Here is an 18369-nt window from a genome sequence, read left to right as displayed (position 1 = left end):
TGTTATATATATGTGACATTTATTCTGTCTGAAGCGTCTAGTGTATGCCAGTAGGTGGCAGCACTGGAATGGGCCAACAAAACAAGCACAATAAAGTATTTTGCTGAAATAAGTTACATTTAATTAAGATTTATTGGTAATGAGGCGTAAAATGTTTAGTATTAAAGGATAAAAGGCATAAAATGTTCTGTAAGAATAAAAAAAAACACAACCACAATCTTTTCACAGATATTTTAATCCAGTTTTTTGTGCTCCACATATCAAAATAAATGCATTTCTTTTACAGATCAGTTGCCACTCAATGTAGCTTGTATTCAGAAAACTAAATTACTACATAATTCTTTTCCAGCCTTCCAGAGTTTAATAATCAAGCTTTATACATATAATAATCAGCCTTTCCTGATTGATTGACAGACAGTACATGTGCTATATAATCACCTACAGAGGAAAAATCATACAGTGTTGTGCCACCAATGCGATTGTGCTAATGTGTTTTGTTTTATTGCATAGATTGCATTGCTTTTCCAGAAGTAATTTTCTTTCCCAGAAGTAATCTAGTAAATAATCTATTTATTTATTTATCTACATACTTTATTATTTACATAATTGTTAATGTTCAGTACAGTATTCAGTCTCTCGAGCCAAAAGTCCATTTCATCACTTGTTTTGAAAGTTGACTTTTTGAAGTTTGTCATTAGGCACTTAATAGGGGTGTTAATGAACACTTTAAAATTATAGTTCAACAACAACAAAATGTATTTTTTTCAGTGACTAATGTATAATATTAGTAATAAGTGTCCGTCCACTTCTGTTATGTGGAGAAAAAAAAAAAACACATGAAACAAGAGTTTTCATTTTTGGGAGAACTATCTCTATCATTCATATATTTTGATAAAAAATACTTTATGGACAAGGAGGAAAACTGTCCATATAGGGCTTTAATAATTTATAATTTAAAAACGGGCCCCTCTGACTCGGATACAGATGGATAACGCAATGAAAATGTCCAGGTGCCGAATAAATAAGGGCTCAAACATAATGGTGTCAGTGGATTCAGGGTGAAGATGATCAGTAAAATTTCTCATAATGAAACACTGGAGATTCCTCTTATTTCCAGATGAAAACATCAGTCATTGTGTGTTCAGCAGATGCGAGTGTGAATCATTATGTCCATATAGCAGCAAAAATGGTTTCCTAATGGGACGGGATGACATAACAGATCATAACTAACTGAGGCTGTCTTTTGGGATAAAAAAAAGTCATACATTGGAGGTTGTGTTATGAAATGAAATGCCCTTTTTATGAACGGAGAATTCATATGAAATCATACACCCTTGCATAAAAATACAACCACTGCTACTCCACCCGGTCACTGCCTTCCCCGTTAATCTGGACCACCACGTGTTCTTTCTCCAGTGCGTCAGTGGTGTGTGTGTTGGGGAGTGTGAGCGGACAGGGCTGTGTGTCAAAATAGCGCATGCTTTCGCTTTTGTTCCGGCCTTTTCCGTACAGAGACGTCACCCTGGCGAAGCAGCTGCCGTACTGGATCTCGTCAGGCAGGTAGGATGTCCTCTTGTGGTAGCCAGAACCTGTGCTCTCCTGAGAGGCGGTGAGGAACACCACTAATTCAAAGTGTGATTGGCTGGTTGGGGCGTTGTTTAGGGGGCTGGATGGAGTTATAGGGTGATAAAAGGTCAAAGGTGACAAAAATAGGGGGCAAGGTCGTGACCCCAGGTTATCAATGGTGAAATCCATTGCGGTTTGATGGAGTTCGTGATCGTCACGTTCTTCGTAGAGAATGGCGCTCACGCACACGTCCACCAGAGGCCTTGGAAGCAGGTTACACACGCGGAACATCAAACAGCGTTGACCTCTGACCTCGCACACTACAGCATGAGGGCTGAACAGGATCCCACCACAGCGCTTCTGAGGGCGGGAGAACTTTGCCACAAATGCACCTGATGGAGTAAACAAAGAATATATGAATCTGAGGAAATAAAATGAAAAGGAAATGAAATAAATAATAAATAAAAAAACAAACAAAATAAAGCTGCAAAATATATAATTTAGTAAATTAATAATAATAATAATAATAATAATAATAAAATAATAATAAAACCACATATGCACATGTGAAGTGACAGAAAAAAATATCTTTTAATTTAATTTAATTTGAAATAAATAATAAACAAAATAAATAATTTTGTAAATAAAGTAAATAATGACAATAATTGAACGTGTAAATAAATATTTATTTTATTAATAATAATAATAATAATAACAAAAAAACACAAATGCACCTGTGAACTGGCAGAATTTTTTTTAATTTAAAGAAATATAATAAAAAATAAACAAATTAATAATTTAGTAAATAAGTAAATAATGTAATGATATAATAATAGAATGTGTATTATTAATAAATTAATTAAATTTAATTAATAATAATCATAACAATAATAATTTATTTAAAAAGTCAAGACAAACTTTGCCGCAAATGCACATGAGAAGTGGAAAAAAAAAGAATTTTGAATAGAAAAAAGTAAAATAAAAACGCAAAATAAATAATTTATTAAATAAAGTTAAAAAATAATGAATTAAAAATTATTATTATTGTTATTATTTTGGAAAAGGTAAGTTCGTCAAGACAAAATTTGAATGATGCTTGAATGAAGTCTTGTGTGATAGTTTAAAGCCCCGGGTATACTTAACTTTCCGTGCCCGGACGCGTCACGCACAAAATCACGTCCGCGCGTCTTTCAAAGTATACTGCACCAAGGATGCGCGCGGATGACCGCGTTCGTCATATGCGCAGTACAGTTTTTTTTCTATGCTCTACCAGACATCGGAGAGCAGCACTGAGTCGTGTCATCAATGTGACATTCGCTGGGCATGATCAGAGAAGAAAAGAAGTGCATCCTTTCCCATATTTTACTTATCCCCCTCCATGAATTTGCCGCCCTAAACACGTCTTTGTACTCTTTCAAACATGAGTTGTACAAATGTGGTTACTTTCTAATCTCTTTGCACAAACGCTGGTCAAGTTCGCTGTCCATTGTTGTGTTTTTCTCTTTTTTCAAGCGTGTTGTTTTTAAACCGGTCTTTTTACACTCTTCTTTGACGGCTGAACACTGTGCTCAATACTGTGCATATTGCCACCTAGTGGACTCTTCTATACTGCTTGCGCATGCGCTGTTGCACGCGGACTGTCCGCGCGGTCTCAAAATTTGGCCAGGGTGTGCGGCCAGCCGGGAGCCCTCCGCATGACGGTATACCTGGGGCTTAAAAGTGTTTAAAAAGTCCTTACAGACAGATAGATCTGTTAGAAGTCACCTATAGAAATTTGTATCTCTGTTTTATTTATTTCTAATACATTTATGATTGAGGATGAGAAAAACTCTTCATTTCAAATACATTAGCTGTAAGGCAGTTCATTTCAAATTCACACTCATAATTCTTAAATTCAGAATTTTGCTCAATCCTGGTCAGAAGTCATGGTTTGAATGGTTTACATGAAAAATCAGCCCCTGCTGGTAGATTCTGTAACTACACCAGTATGGGGGCAAAGGCATCTTTCTCGAGACAGGGATAGCTGCAGGTTGGATGTATGGCTGTGTCGAAAGGAGGCGTGCCAAAAGGTGAATTGCTACAACAGAAACTAAAGATGCGTTCACGCGGCCTCATAATTCCTGTAGTTATGAGAGTAGTCCTGTAGTCCTGCTTGTAAAAAGCATTCACGTCCTCGTAGAGCTTGTAATTACAGCTTGTAAGCTGGGAGTTTTCTGAAAGCTCCCAGATATACCACGTGGCTGCTATACCACCTGACCGCTGTAGATTCATTAGGCGTTGATAGTGGTGCCATAGAAACGCATAATTCCCAGTCAAAGGATGAGAACAGCTCCGAATACAACGTCATGTGTTGTCATCTCAAGATTTCGGTAAATACGAGGTGGCGTGAATGCAGCATAACTCCTAACCCTACCCCCACACCCTGACAGACAGCGTTCGCGACCAATGAGAAAGACCTTTCTCCATACTCCTACCTTTTGGCATGCCTCAACCTTTCTTCACGCCCATTACTCAAACCTGCTGATACCCACACTTGTATTTCTCCATTGACAGTCAATACTTTTTTTTTTTAAAGAAAATTTAATATTTTATTATAGTAAATGTTTTAAAGTGTATATAGACTACCCTTCCTGTCTACTGTGTTTGATGACAAATCACAGGATAGTTGAATCACATGAATCACATGGCATTTGCAGCTCAGCTGATTGGCTGGCTCACAAAATCTGTATTCAGAACTGAGTGCCTTTGAAGCAAGATGACGGCATACAGATTGAGTTCTTCACCCCTGGGCCACCATTCAAGCAACAGTCATCAAGAGGAATATTTTAGAAGTGTGTTCCTCCATTTCCCAGGTTTTTAACACTTGAGGACACACGCGACCTGTGCGTTTATTGCTTGGGAGATGGGTATGCATGAGAGTGCATGAGAGTTCTGAATGTGCCCATTGTGAGAAATTCACAATGAGAAAGCTCTATTTATGTTAATCCCTATTCTCGAAGGATGTGGGACAAGCATCTGCGCCCCGAGGCTCAGGCCACACTATTCCCTTCAGTCATGGGAATAGCAAGTCAATCTAGCTGAGAAGTTTGAGAAACGGTTTGCTCTTTCTTGCACCTCAATTGCAGACTCAAGTGATGTAATGGAGCAGGATGTGCTGCCTATCAAGTCATCCAATCCAGTTTATAGCATGTTGTTAGCACCATTCACACATGAGAGAGTGGATGTGGTTTAAGAAGGTGAGGAAAGTGTGTGTACTAAGTCTTCTCAATCTGCCAGCCCTGCATATGGGGAATTGCCTGACATCATGGTGCCATGCTACAGCCAGAATGGATCTGGCTTGGGGGCCTGAAAAACGGGAAGTCGCTTGTAGTAAGCTGGAAGAGTGCTTCCCAATATGTTCACCTTTCCCCCATGAGCCTTCCATTCCTTCCCGAACTCCACACTGAAGTGGAGAAGTCATTGAAGAAGCAATATTCAGCACGGATTTATCTGTTTCATCATTCAAACTACATTATTCTGGTGTTACATGAAAGCCGGTGTTGCAGGCCTACCAGGCAGATCTACTAAAAGATCTGGATCAGGGTGGATCTGTCGCCCGAAGCGGTTGCTGAACTGCTTCGCATCATGGATCTAGCTCTCCGGGCCACTAAACAAACAGCCGCTGCTATTGGTCGCTCGGTGACAGCGATGGTGGTCACAGAAAGGCATCTGTGGCTGAACTTGGCAGACATCTGGGAGAAAGAAAATAATTTTTCTTTTTGGCACATCTGTTGAGACAGTGGTCGAAAAGTTTAGAGAGTCAAGGGCGCAGTTGGCAGCATTAAGGAAATACATCCTGCACCAATCCAGATCCCCACCTAAAGTCTCTGTGGGTTCTGGCCTGCCATAGTCTGAGGACCGGAGGCAGGGCCAGAGGGAGATCATGGCCACTCACTTCTCCTCCCTTAAGGAGTCAAGTGCACAGGAGGCGAGAGGAAGACAAGACAAGATCTCAGGGAAATGTTTAATAAGCGCTTCGGTAAAGAACAGAATAAAGAAATAACATCTCTCCTGTGTGGGGCACAAAAGGTTGTTCCAAGCTGAATAAAATCTGCCACTCATGGCACATGTCCTATACAAATCTTAGGTCCTGTTTACATTTGGTATTAAGATGTGTTTTGTCCAATCGACAAAATTGCTTCTAACTACCAGGTGTAAACAGGGACTTAGTAACGGTTCCCTCTTCATGAATTACGGCTCCAAGGTCTGTAGCCTTAGTGAGTTGACTCCCTCTGGTGGCCGCCTACACATTCTGATTAGATGATATAGAGTAGATGATATACAGGACACTGTTTGTCATCCCCTCTCCAGCTAAAGGTTCAGTGCTCGCCTATGGTGGCACAATTATTGTTTTCCCCTTGGGTTGAGTATACTGAACAAATTGTTATTTTCTAAACAAATTTGGGTTCTAAAATAGGGTTCGCTCCCCTGTTTGATTTCTCTCTTCGGGGTAATGCAAAAGGAAACTAATTAGATCATGGCAATTTGTATTCCTGCTATTTAGTTTACTCCCCCTCACCAACTACTGCAATGGGTTTCTAAGTAGGGGTTTGCTTCCCTGAAATGTGGGTTATGAAATGCCTGACTGACCTATTTATCTCTCATGTGAGTTGACAATGCTAACAAGTCGAAAAAGTTTGCCTAGGGAGCGTCCCTCCTTGTTATCTGTCACTCACTATGATCAAGTGCTGTATATAGCAGGCGTTGTAGCTCTAGCTCAACTTTTCTTCTAATTCAGCAATGTTGGAATGAGGAAATGAGGAAGTTCACAAGTAAAGGTGATTCTCCTTATTATTTTGCACCATTTGCATTTGAATGAATAAAATGGTGTAAATCTGCCTTGGTTCTGAGAATAGTGTTAAGCAGGGTGTGAGCACTCTAACCTTAACCCTTCTTTTATAGGGTAATTTAAAAGAACTGCAGCTCCCCTGTGGTTGCCTGAGGGATAAGTTTATTATAAGAAACTGTTGCATTAAAGTATTTTGCCATTCTTGTGCTACAGCCTACTATATGAAAATTAAGATTCATTTTCCCCACAAGTAGTGGTAATGCCTTGGTTAATAGTGGAATATTGAAAGAAAAAAAGCCTGACCATTTTTTTTCCGTAGAGCTCTGCCTTTGGGGCTGCAAGTAGCCCGCTGGGGAGGAAGGAAGGTTCTAACGAGGATGGGAGTTTTGCTATAGAGGCATAGAAGCTAAGGGATCTTCTATTTTTGTGGGAGATAATGGCTTAGGGAATGATACCACTAGACGGTCTGTGTATGTATGTGGCCCAGGATGGACTCTGGCTAAGTAATCCGTTGAGTCAATGTATGCTATGCCCACTATCTTTGTGTATCTTTGTGGGTATTTGTTCCACATAGCGTCCATCCAAGACGCAGTGTAGAGTTCCCATTCGAAAGAGAATGTCTCACGATTCTGACTGTAACAGTGGTTCCCTAAGAAGGGGAACGAGACAATGCATCTTGTTGCCATGCCATTGGATCTGCCTGGACATCTCCTTCGGACAAAGAAGTTGATGACATTTATTACGGGTGCCCTCTTTTACTTCCGAGTGCTCTGCTAATGACGTCAAGGTCTGTAGCCAACCACATTCTAAGGTAATAAATATATAACGGTTCATTATGTAAGGTCTTTATACACCACTCAAAACATAGTTCTGTCAGGATCACTATAGTCAAAGATGACTGACAGTTAGCATACAGTTTAGAGTGGCGTTATGGTTCTGCTCTGGGCAAAAACTCCCTGCCCATCCATAAAGCCTAGCATGGATAAGAGCAGGGAGAGCAGCGATAACCCCCCTTAGGGTAAACAGAACAGAACCAAGTATTGCAATATCATTCATTTTCTTAATGACAATAATTAACATAACATAATTGAAGAAATAAGTTTGATCAAAAATATCAGAAGATCAAGTCCTGACTGGACAAAGGAGGAGCTGGGGACGGAGGAGGGTAATAAGTTCCTGAGCAATGAGATAAAGCTGTTAAATAATACTGAATGGACCATATATATATATATATATATATATATATATATATATATATATATATATATATATATATATATATATATATATATATATGGATATGTGTCGTATTCCTATAGGTCAATGTGAATCAGCTGATTGTCAGCTGATGCAAGCTTGACTAATGTGACCTGCCAGAACTAAACACGATATGCTTGATTTATTGATTATTTTGCATTTTTGTCAATAGATCCTCCTAAATTTTACACACTGCACCTTTAACATTCCCAATATGGCAGATACGTTGGTGTACTGTTGCTAATGAACTGCAATCTAGGTATTTAATATCTACAGTACGAATTTAAAAAGCTGGACTTTAAATTCAGAACTGAACACAAGTACCCCTGATTTCAGTGCATACTGTTAAATCCATTTATATTTTAGTTCAAATAGTCCAAGACATCTACAGATCATTGTACATTTCCTCTGAGGCCTTCAGTACCAGGATCATCTGCTCAATACAAAGCCAGAATTGTGATGCATTTACATTCATTACTCCATAGTTACTACAGGCAATACTCGTGATGAGTTTTATTTTAAACATATTCATCAATGAGACTTTTATTGGCATTTCTCTCTGACCTTAAAGCATGTGAGCTCAGGATTCACATGGCTTACTGCACATACACCTTAAGTCTTTATCTAAGTCTTTGTGAGATTCTCGGAGGTAACCAATTGATGTCTTTCCAGGATAAATGTTGATCTTAAATTACAGTTCAGTTAACCTGTAAGTTCACTTATAGGAGAGCGTGCTGAAATGGTCAGCAGATATACAGTATGATGACATCTGGTTTAAGCATTAATGTTAATGTGTGATTTATGTGTTTATTCTGTATGTATATATTACACAAATCTTGGTAAACATTTACACACACACATACACATGCATATCCCCTCTACCTAGGTCCTACTCGCCCCACTCTGTGTGGGCCTCGAACGCTCTAACAAGGAGGCTAAAGGCTTTTTTTTTTTAAATTAGTATCTTCATAAAGAAGAATTTTGGAATAAAAGGCACAAAATAAAAAAGCTGCAAAATAAAACTGCTAGAGAAATTATTTAGTAGATAATAATAATAATAATAAATTAGTACTGAAATATATTGTATTGTGTAGTAGTAATAATAATAACATTAAAATTAATAATAAAAACTTCCATGTAAATATCTTATCTTAACCTCTGTTTTTAAAAAAAAATTTTTTTTTTTTTATGCAGCCTTAATTTTTATTATAAAATTATTCCAGATATTTGTCGATTGAGCTTAACTTGTATTGAACCTGGAATATTACTTTAAACCTAACCTAAACTTGAGTCATTTAAAATCTTCATTTCCAAAGGAAATGTATATCTCTTATATAGACCTGGTGCAAATTTCTACAGCAAAGTAGAAGACTGTGGTGTGTACCGGTGATGAAGGCCTCCAGCATGAGGCCCAGCAGCATCTGCAGGGCGAGCAGCGCTATGGCAGTTGGACAGTCAGCGTTGGGGTACATGGTGCCGTACCCGATGGTCAGCTGCGTCTCCAGGGCAAAAGAGAAGGCGGCGGTGAAGCCCGTCACGTGTTTGACGCACAGCACGTGGCCAGGCGGTGGGGAGTCATGGTTGGGCACATCCAGGTCTCCATTGACACGGGCGAGCAGGTACCACAACACTGCGAACAGCAACCAGTGAAGCAGGAAGGAGCCACAGAACGCCAGCACCACCCATCGCCACCGCAACGCCAGCCATGTCCCCCACATGTCCCGCAGGGCACCAAACCACGTCTCTCTGTAGCCTGAGGCATTGCCTCGCATCAGGCTCCGCCCGTCCTTGCTGACCAGTCGCTGACGTTGAGGTTTGGTCATCAGGGGGCAGGAGACAGCCTTTTGGTCACTTGGTGGTGCTTGTCATGGTGATGAAAAGTTGGCAAGCGCCTGACACCTGGAAAGGTAAGCAAAGAACACCTGATATTAGCTACACATTTCTACACATTTACATATGAATATCTGATGTTCTTCAATAGAGTTCAACCTCCAAAAAATTCCAATTCCTCTGTGAAAATTAAAACATCATTCCTTATAGTCTTTTCTCACAGCAGCTGCAATAATTAAACTCATCATTTTGATGGCGGATTGTAATCCAGAAAGGTCCAAATGACAATCATCAGTGACAACTGGAGATTCACCTGTAGTCAAAAGCAAAAAACTTCTGACTGTGGAGTGGCTACAGAAATTGAAATCTACAGGTAACACTAATACCCACTAAATACACCCCAGACAGCAACATAGTATGGCCCAGATCCGGCCCACATCTGGTACGTGGTTTACACGCGGACCAGATGTGGACCAGATCTGGCCTGACACTATGTTGCTGTCAGGGACATAGTCATGCAATGCTGATGTTGTTAACATTAACAATTTGAAGACAAAGTATAACAATAATAATAATTTGCATGGTTTGACGTGATTTGAGCCAAGCGATTGTTAGATTGGCAGCGTGATTTATTGTAGGGATGTCCCGATCACGTTTTTTTGCCCTCGAGTCCGAGTCCGAGTCATTTGATTTTGAGTATCTACCGATACCGAGTCCCGATCCGATACTTTTATAATACATGAAAAAGAATAAAGAAGAGCAAAAAAAAAAACTGATCCAGGAACAGTGCTTTTCAGGTTTTTCAGGAATCTAACAATCGTTTTCACGTACAGAAAATGGATAAAGTAATCAAATATAAAATATCACTGCATATTATCTTTACTGTATAAAATAAATAAAGATTAATCATTATTGAAGTTACAAAAACTATTCAGTCAAGAGCAGTGAGTGATTTCTTTGTTATTTGTTGTTTGATTTAACATTAAAAACAGGCAGCAGGAATAGGTTTTTTTTCCCTATAAGACATGCACGATCCAGTACATACTGTTACACATGCGCTGTCTTTCTCGACTAATATACGTTCACTTAAGACATAACCGACTATGTTTGCTAGGATACTCGCTAAGACGGGCATGTTGACAATTTTTGTATGAATTTGTCCGCTGAAGCGCAAGACTTGAAAGAGAACTCAGTATTTGCGCGCTGACTGCAATAAGCGTGTGCGCGCTTCGGATGAGTGCACACAAATCTTCTCACAGCGCGTGCGAGTTCTCTTTCGCGTCTTGTTCTTGAAGGTTTAAATCAGCAAGGCTTAAATGAGTTAGTTTAAACACAGACAGCAACGTGTGCTGTTCAGGTCTCACCTGTATCAACACCCGGGTGATGACGGCGTAAATGACTGGACATTAGAGCATACGGCACTAGCTGTTAACAGTTTACAAAGAGTGACTGTTTTGTCCACGCTTTCTGATTATCGTTGTTGTAACGTTTTGCGCATCCATCGACTGAAACATACATTATTTGAACTCTGTCTGTCTGTTTTCCACGTTGCTATTTTAAACAAACCATATTAACCAATAGATGCGTCGTCATTCGAGATGGACCGCGGTGCAAGTGCGTACCTAACCGTAAGTGGAGAACCGCAGGGTTCGATTTTTTACTGAGAACCGTTGCACCCCTAATACATATATATCCGAATCCTGATCGGGAGGTAACGTCCGATTCCGAACGAGTCTGAAACCACGTGATCGGGCCCGATTTCCGATCACGTGATCGGATCTGGACATCCCTAATTTATTGTAATGCTTTTTTCTCAGGTGGTCAAAACAAAAGTGGCAGACATGTTTCTTACTCATTCAGATTACATTTTCTGGTGAAAATTCTTATTTGGGTCATACTTCCAAGATGTAGAATCTGTGATTCCAAAGTACAGTATCCACACCGATGTGGTGACTGACATCAAACATTAGATTCATCCGCGCTGAGGAGCCGTGCCGATGCACAACCCATGTAAAGATGATAATTCCGCAAATAACTGCAATTGCAGGGTTCAAACAGAGATGGCGACAAAGAGAAAAAAACGTACACACTGCAGCTTTAACTAAAAGTGTTCATTTTCATTTTTGGTACATGAAATAAGTCTAAAATGAATTGAAATATTAATATTAGATAGAAAAACTTTAAAAATGACTTAAACTGAAATAAACATGAATTAAAGCCTATAGAATAATTATAAATATAATTTTATATTATATATCTTATAAAATAAAGAACTAATAAAATTGACAAAAGCACACTTACCTAAAGTTTACTATAACTTAAACTAAAATTAAAATAACAAAACATATAAAAATAAAAGCAAAATATAAACAAATACTATAATGGTATATAAATAATGTTGAAATAACACTGTTCAGATCATACAAAGCTATTGTATTTCTTCAAGAAACTTATAGTGCATAAGTTGTGAATGGTTAACACCATAGCTACTTTGTATTTTATTTATTTATATTTATTTTACACTTCTTTGGCACTTGACAGCTGTCGTAATGAAAAAAAAAAGTTTCCTTTTAGGTTTAGAACTACATGAGGCATGATCATGACAGATTTTCGGGTGAACTATTCCTTTAAAATTTCAATAAGAAATCTGCCATTTCAACTGCCAGGTGATTTAATTGGTGATGTTTCTCAGTGGGGTGTGTGTGTGGAAGGGACAGCAGGAATGTGTGTTTAATCCACTCTTTTTTTTCACTGTCTCTCTCTCCACCAGACGACTGCAAGTAATTAGTCTGACACTAAAAAGCAAAGCACTGAAATAATAATAAAAAAGAAAAAAAGAACTCCAGTAGCACAATGTTTTTTCATCGTGTCACATTGCTTAATGATATTATTTTGTGTGCTAGAGAACCTGACTAACAAGTAAAATGTGTCTATAAATATTATGCAGGCACACGAAACGAAAGTGCTTGAGCGTGTTTGGATGCCAGCGCTTGAGGTTAAACTGTAAAGAAGAGGAGAGTGTCACATTTTAATTTAACAAATGTTAACTTGCCCTCCGGGATCTCTTGCGGTGAGGAGAGGGAATGTTCCACTTCAGGATGTTTTCATGATGAGGGAAAATTACCTTGGTAAAGATAGGTCAAATTTGCTTTAAATCTTTTTAAATTCTAGCATATTGACAACCTACTAGAATAGATCTTATAGACTGACCTGACCTTGGTCTCTTCCTTGGGCTAAACTGGGATTTCGTATATATATATATATATATATATATATATATATATATATACATACTATGGGGGCACATTTGGTTATGAATGTTATTAGACTGACAAAATTACTATTTTTTCATACTTTAATTGAAGGTGCCAGAACATCCTGGCCCAATTTAACCCCGGGTCCCTCTTCATGAAGTACTCTTTTGATTAGACAAGGCCCTGAATATTGCATGTACATCTAAACCTAAACTTCATGAGAGAATTCATCACATGATAAATCACGGTAGACCGTGAGGTAGATCTCGTAGCTGTGTGCATGTTTGCAGCGCATGTTATTCATGTGACTGCGTCTGGCCACGGGGCAATAAAAACACATCTCTCTTTATGTATTGGGTTCCACAGATTAACTCCTAGCCCATCATGTCAGCCCTACATTTAGCGAAGCACATTCTGTGGACATCTGATGCTACACTGTGTGTAAATACCATTCACTTACACTAACCCTTTGCAGATGTAAAATAAGTCATTGCCACTTGCTTGTCTTAATGCTAGATTTCATTAGCTGCTGAATGATGGGCTTTCAGATGACAGTGTGACGCATATTTACAGATGGGATTAAATTAGTGTGAAAAATTGTTTTTTATAAGCATGCAAATGTTCGTTCTTTCGTCTTTTTACTTTCATACCCAAACAAATGTCATATTCAGGCATGATACATAATAGCAAACAGGGCTTTTTACACATGTATTTCTGTTAAGTCTGTTATATCAGGATATTTTAAAATTTAAATACATCTAGTTTGATTGAAATCTAACTAAGAACATCATTTTCTTTGCATTTCAGGATTAGTTTTTCTAGCAGTACTTTATTTTCTTTGATTTCCCCCTTTCATCAGTCATATCTTTGATTGACATCTGACTGGGCTCTGCAATTATTAAGCTACCTCAATGACACCTCACCTTGTGAATGCTTACTTCGACACATGGGAAACAATAGCACAACAATGAGTAGCTGATTCCTGGATATAAGATTAACCTGGACCTTTGTGTGTGTGTGTGTGTGTGTGTGTGTGTGTGTGTGTGTGTGTGTGTGTGTGTGTGAGAAAGAGAGCTGGTCGGCTTTGCTGTCAGTTACTGTAAGCACTGTACCTTCTGAACTTTAGCACATGTTGTGCATGGTTTACTTATGTGAACTTCAAGATGAATTAGAATGGAAAAAATGTGTTTTGTTTTGGTGACTTTAGTTACGAGTTTAACCAGAGATTTGGTCTGATTAAAACTGAGTGACTCTCCACTGCACACAGTTCAATGTGTCAGAGTGCAAATGAGTCTGGTGTGCTCATGGGTAAATGATTATTTCAAGTGTGTGTGTGTGTGATGTGTGAGAGAGTCAGGAAAGAGAGAGAAGAAAATAGAGAGAGATATGAATATATAAATCTACCTTGGAAATACAAAACAAATTCATTTAATAACATTTAAATTTCTATGTGAAACAGGGGCCTGGTTCTGCTCCAAAAAGACAAAAAGCACCATAAAATGACTATAAATATGACTAAAATAGACCGTATGACTCATATGATAGCTTTGTGTGAGGAATATAGCGATTATGTTCCTTTGCTAAAGAGCAATGCTGTTTGGTGTCAAATGACATTAACACAATATTTTTGTTGTCCATTTTGTTGAGTTTTGATGGAAAGGAAGACATAAAGTTCAGTCTTTATACAATGCAAGAGTCATAATGGACTACTTTTACGGTGCTATTTTTGTCATTTTGCATCTGGTCAGACCCGGTCCTCATTGCCTTTCATTTCCGGCCTGGTGATTTTTCAAAAAAATCATCTTTTGTGTTCCAGGGAAGAAGAAAAGTCATATTGTAACAGCATGAAGGTTAGTAAATGCTAACCATTTTTGTTTTGGGTGAACTATTCCTTTAAGACAAAAAACACAGATGTCACAAAATACATCCTTGATGAATAAACAATGATTTACTAACACACACACACACACACACACACACACACATGCAAAGACAAACACTGCCCTGTGCTGATCCGGATGCTGATTTGTTTTCAATAGAGAGCTTGTCTTCTTAGACTGTGATTACTCATGGTCACCGAAGGAAAATATCTTCTATTTTTCTTTTCTTGCTATAAATCTTATCTAATAATCTCTCTAACAGAGCATAAAACATTTCCAGTTTTACTCACCAAATTTCTCTCTTTGGGGTTTATTAAGGATTCCTCAGTGTTTTCCGATAAAGCGTGAAACCGTCTGAGAAGTTCAAGTGGGATCTAGATTGGGAGGAACTGTAGATCCTCGGCCAGAGTGTAAAACCAATTCAGATCCTTCTGTTGGAGACACCAGAGTCAGATGCACTGAGGAACTCCAACAAACACACACATACAATGAAGAGAGCCGGCCCTGAAACTCATTGGTCACATTACTCAGCATGTGGCCAATTAGGAGTGCTTAAGAGAGGAGGAGAACACCTAGAGTCACTTCTCTGTGTGTGTGTGTGTGTGTGTGTGTGTGTGTGTGTGTGTGTGTGTGTGTGTGTGTGTGTGAGATGAAAGGCACAGTACAGTAGCTTGTCTAACTCACCCATCTTTCTAAAGCTGCTTTGACTTCTAAACTTCTCACAACTGTTTCTCTTTCGGGTGAGGAGCGAAAACAGATTTTGTCCTTTTTTTGTTGGTCAGCGTGAGTGTTTCTGCCTGAGTGCTTGTGTTAATGCTTACGTAATATCTCTCATTTACAGGAAAGGGTCACAGCATTGCTGATGATAGTTTGATGGTTTTGTGATCACATTTAATTAAGTTCTTGGTTATGTTTCAAATGCAAGATTACTGGGGTCTAGAGTCGTCAAAAGTGACGTACCACATCGGTACTGAAATTTTACAAATGTGATGCTTTGAGCGCTGTTGAGTGGATTCTTAAACACATCTGATTGGTCATTGTGTTCATAAGCTCAACAGATATGTCTGTGATTGGCTTCAATGATCAGCGCTTCAAAAACGTTGTAAATAGTCATCAATGCCGCTCTTCGCTAAGCGCTTACACAGATACACGGGAGCATTTAAAAAGCAGGCGTCTATCGCGGACCAGTCTGCTGATAGGCGCCTGCTTCCAAATGCTTCTGTGTGCTTTCAAACGTTCCTGTGCGTTGATCATTGTAGCCAATCACAGACATATCTGATGAGCGCGTCAACACAATGGCCAATCAGAGGTGTTTACAAATCCGCTCAACAGCGCTCAAAAGTGTCACTTTTTTAAAAAATTTTAGTACCAATTGGTACCGAAGTCAGTAATTTTGACAACTCTACTGAGGTATATTTCCTCAGTAGTAAAATGTGAGAAGCTCAAAATTCTCCATTGAATCTCAGTGCTGTCTAGGAGCAACGACTGGAAAATTGTAGATATAATAGTTTGATGGTTTTGTGATCACATTCAATTAATTTTTTGGTAATGTTTCATTTAAGTATCAATTTTGTCACAGATAATTTTCCTAATTGCATTGCTTTCATAGTTCAGATTATTTTATCTTGTTAGAAACATTTGATAAGAAATGTTTGAGTTCAAATTGAGATCTCTGACTTTTGATTCCTGACTGTCCCTGAGCACAGTTTCAGACACTGTTGAGATCTCTTCTGAAACTCTAAATGAGACTTATGAGATTACTGGGGTCTTTTTCCTTAGGAGTGAAATGTGAGAAGCTCCAACGTCTTAATTTAATCTCAGTGCTGTATTGGAGAAACAACTGAAATTAAAGAGATCTCGTTAGTGATTTTAATTTCTAGTGGGCAAGTCCACCTTTTAACACTTGTAAATAACCAGCATTGCACTTTACTCAGCACTAAACTGCTAATGATGTGAGGCTAATTGACACATATGCAATGGAAATAGCTGCTTGTGGGAAACTTTAGTGTTGTAACAGGAACAAAATGTGAGCTCCACATAAAATAAAGCATTAAAATATCAACAAATAAAAATGTTTTTGTGGTGATTGACATGATTTATGAACAGCTTCCTCAGGCAGGCTCATCATTTTCTGTGACATGGCATTTGAATACAGAATGGTTGCATCATACAGCTGACAGTCTCAGTTCATTGCAATGATAAGAAAGCTAAAGGTGTTCACTGTTAACTAGATAATAGATAACAGCTAATAGATACATTCTGTAGTTAGCTAAAGAGCAAGCAATGCTGTTAATTTACAACTGCCTTGATGGCAAACATAGCAATTACATATCTCTTGTATTCTTTTATTTGTTGGATTGTCATTCTTTCTTCATGTACTTTCCCAAACATTTATTAATGATAAAAGGGTATTATTTTTTCTTAAAATTGCTGCCATTTACGCACCTTATGTTGATTCAATCCTGCATGACTTTCTTTCTTCTTTAGAACATCACAGGAAAACTTCAGAAGATCATCTTCCATGAAAGTGTTGACCATACAAAAGACATAAGAGTGAGTAAAAGATATTAACCTATATATTATAAAACAAAATAATTGCATAACATTATCCCTGTTCAAGAGTTCACATACCACATTTTGCCTCCTCGAGCATCAATGACCATTCGCAGCCTTTGTGAAAGTTGTGCAGTCTCTTGTCCTGTGGCAAAGCTGGGCCTCAACATCTTTGAGAAGCGTGAACAGAACTCGGACGTGCAGCGCATGCAAGGCACTAAAGAACTTACATGACCTGGAGACTTTTTGTCAACAGCAGTACTTTATAAACTTTACTGCTCATTCATGTTGTCAGAAGATGTAAATGGATGTCTGAAGGATTTTTTTTAGGATATTTGATCATCAGTTATGGAAAGTCAGAACAGAGGAGCCAAAGATGTAGTTTAGAGCTCAAGGAGGAATTACAAGTAGAATAATCATGATCACTGAGCATGTTTATATATATATATATATATATATATATATATATATATATATATATATATATATATATATATATATATATATATATATATAGCTAACCCAGTTTATGTGCAAATCAATAACCTGTAAATTCAAGTAAACCATGTTTCTACAACTGTAAACCCAAATTAGTTGGGCTCACTCAAGAAATTGAGGTAATGAGTTACATCAAATTTTTTGAGTTATGTTGTTCCCAATTTTAAGTTAGCAGAACTATCAAGTTTTAAGTTTGTAGTACTCATGCATGTTAATTGCTCCTAACTTGAAGTACTGAGCTAACTCATACATTTTGAAAGCAATTAACATAAAAGATTTAGTTAATTAACTTTTTTATTTTGTACTTTTTACTTTTATTTAATACATTTTTATTGTTCATAACTTGAAATATTTGAGTACACTAATTTATACATTTAACTTAAAGGATTAGTTCACTTTCAAATAAAAATTACCCCAAGCTTTACTCACCCTCAAGCCATCATAGGTGTATATGACTTACTTCTTTCTGATGAACACAATCTGAGAAATATTAATAAATATCCTGATGCATCCGGGCTTTATAACGGCAGTGAGCAAGGATCAACGAGTATGAGCTGATGAAAATGTCTCCATCCACATCCATCCATCATAAGCATATTCCACATGGCTCAGGGGGGTTAATAAAGGCCTTCTGAAGTGAAGCGATGTGATTGAAGTAAAAAGATGATATTAGAACCTTGGGGTACTTGGGTAACCCACCCAG

At 38.1% G+C, this 18369-nt stretch overlaps 1 protein-coding gene across 2 annotated transcripts; it reads right to left on the bottom strand.

Annotated features, from left to right (window-relative positions):
- Nucleotides 1–216: 216 nt before the first annotated feature.
- Nucleotides 217–17553, bottom strand: kcnj13 (potassium inwardly rectifying channel subfamily J member 13). 2 transcript variants are annotated; one of them, XM_048161331.1, is made up of 5 exons: nt 17247–17553; nt 17061–17131; nt 14906–15046; nt 9036–9550; nt 217–1958 (listed from the first exon to the last, which is right to left on the bottom strand). In XM_048161331.1, the coding sequence occupies exons 4-5, from the start codon at nt 9472–9474 to the stop codon at nt 1357–1359; spliced, it is 1041 nt and encodes a 346-aa protein (XP_048017288.1). In that variant the 5' UTR covers nt 9475–9550; nt 14906–15046; nt 17061–17131; nt 17247–17553; the 3' UTR covers nt 217–1356. The 2 variants fall into 2 exon arrangements, with proteins under 2 accessions (XP_048017288.1, XP_048017289.1); XM_048161332.1 differs by having other exon boundaries at nt 14906–15043.
- Nucleotides 17554–18369: the final 816 nt, after the last annotated feature.

Source organism: Megalobrama amblycephala, linkage group LG16 (assembly GCF_018812025.1).
Source record: "Megalobrama amblycephala isolate DHTTF-2021 linkage group LG16, ASM1881202v1, whole genome shotgun sequence".
In the NCBI taxonomy this organism is placed as follows: Eukaryota; Metazoa; Chordata; class Actinopteri; order Cypriniformes; family Xenocyprididae; genus Megalobrama; species Megalobrama amblycephala.
This window is presented reverse-complemented; position numbering and strand designations above follow the sequence as displayed.

Bases quoted from the DNA above. Each gene is read 5' to 3' on its own strand.
- kcnj13 (XM_048161331.1), bottom strand. From the start codon at position 9,474: ATGACCAAACCTCAACGTCAGCGACTGGTCAGCAAGGACGGGCGGAGC. The intron at 1,959-9,035 runs GTACACACCACA...TTACTCCATCAG, and splicing joins GCTGGAGGCCTTCATCACCG to GTGCATTTGTGGCAAAGTTC.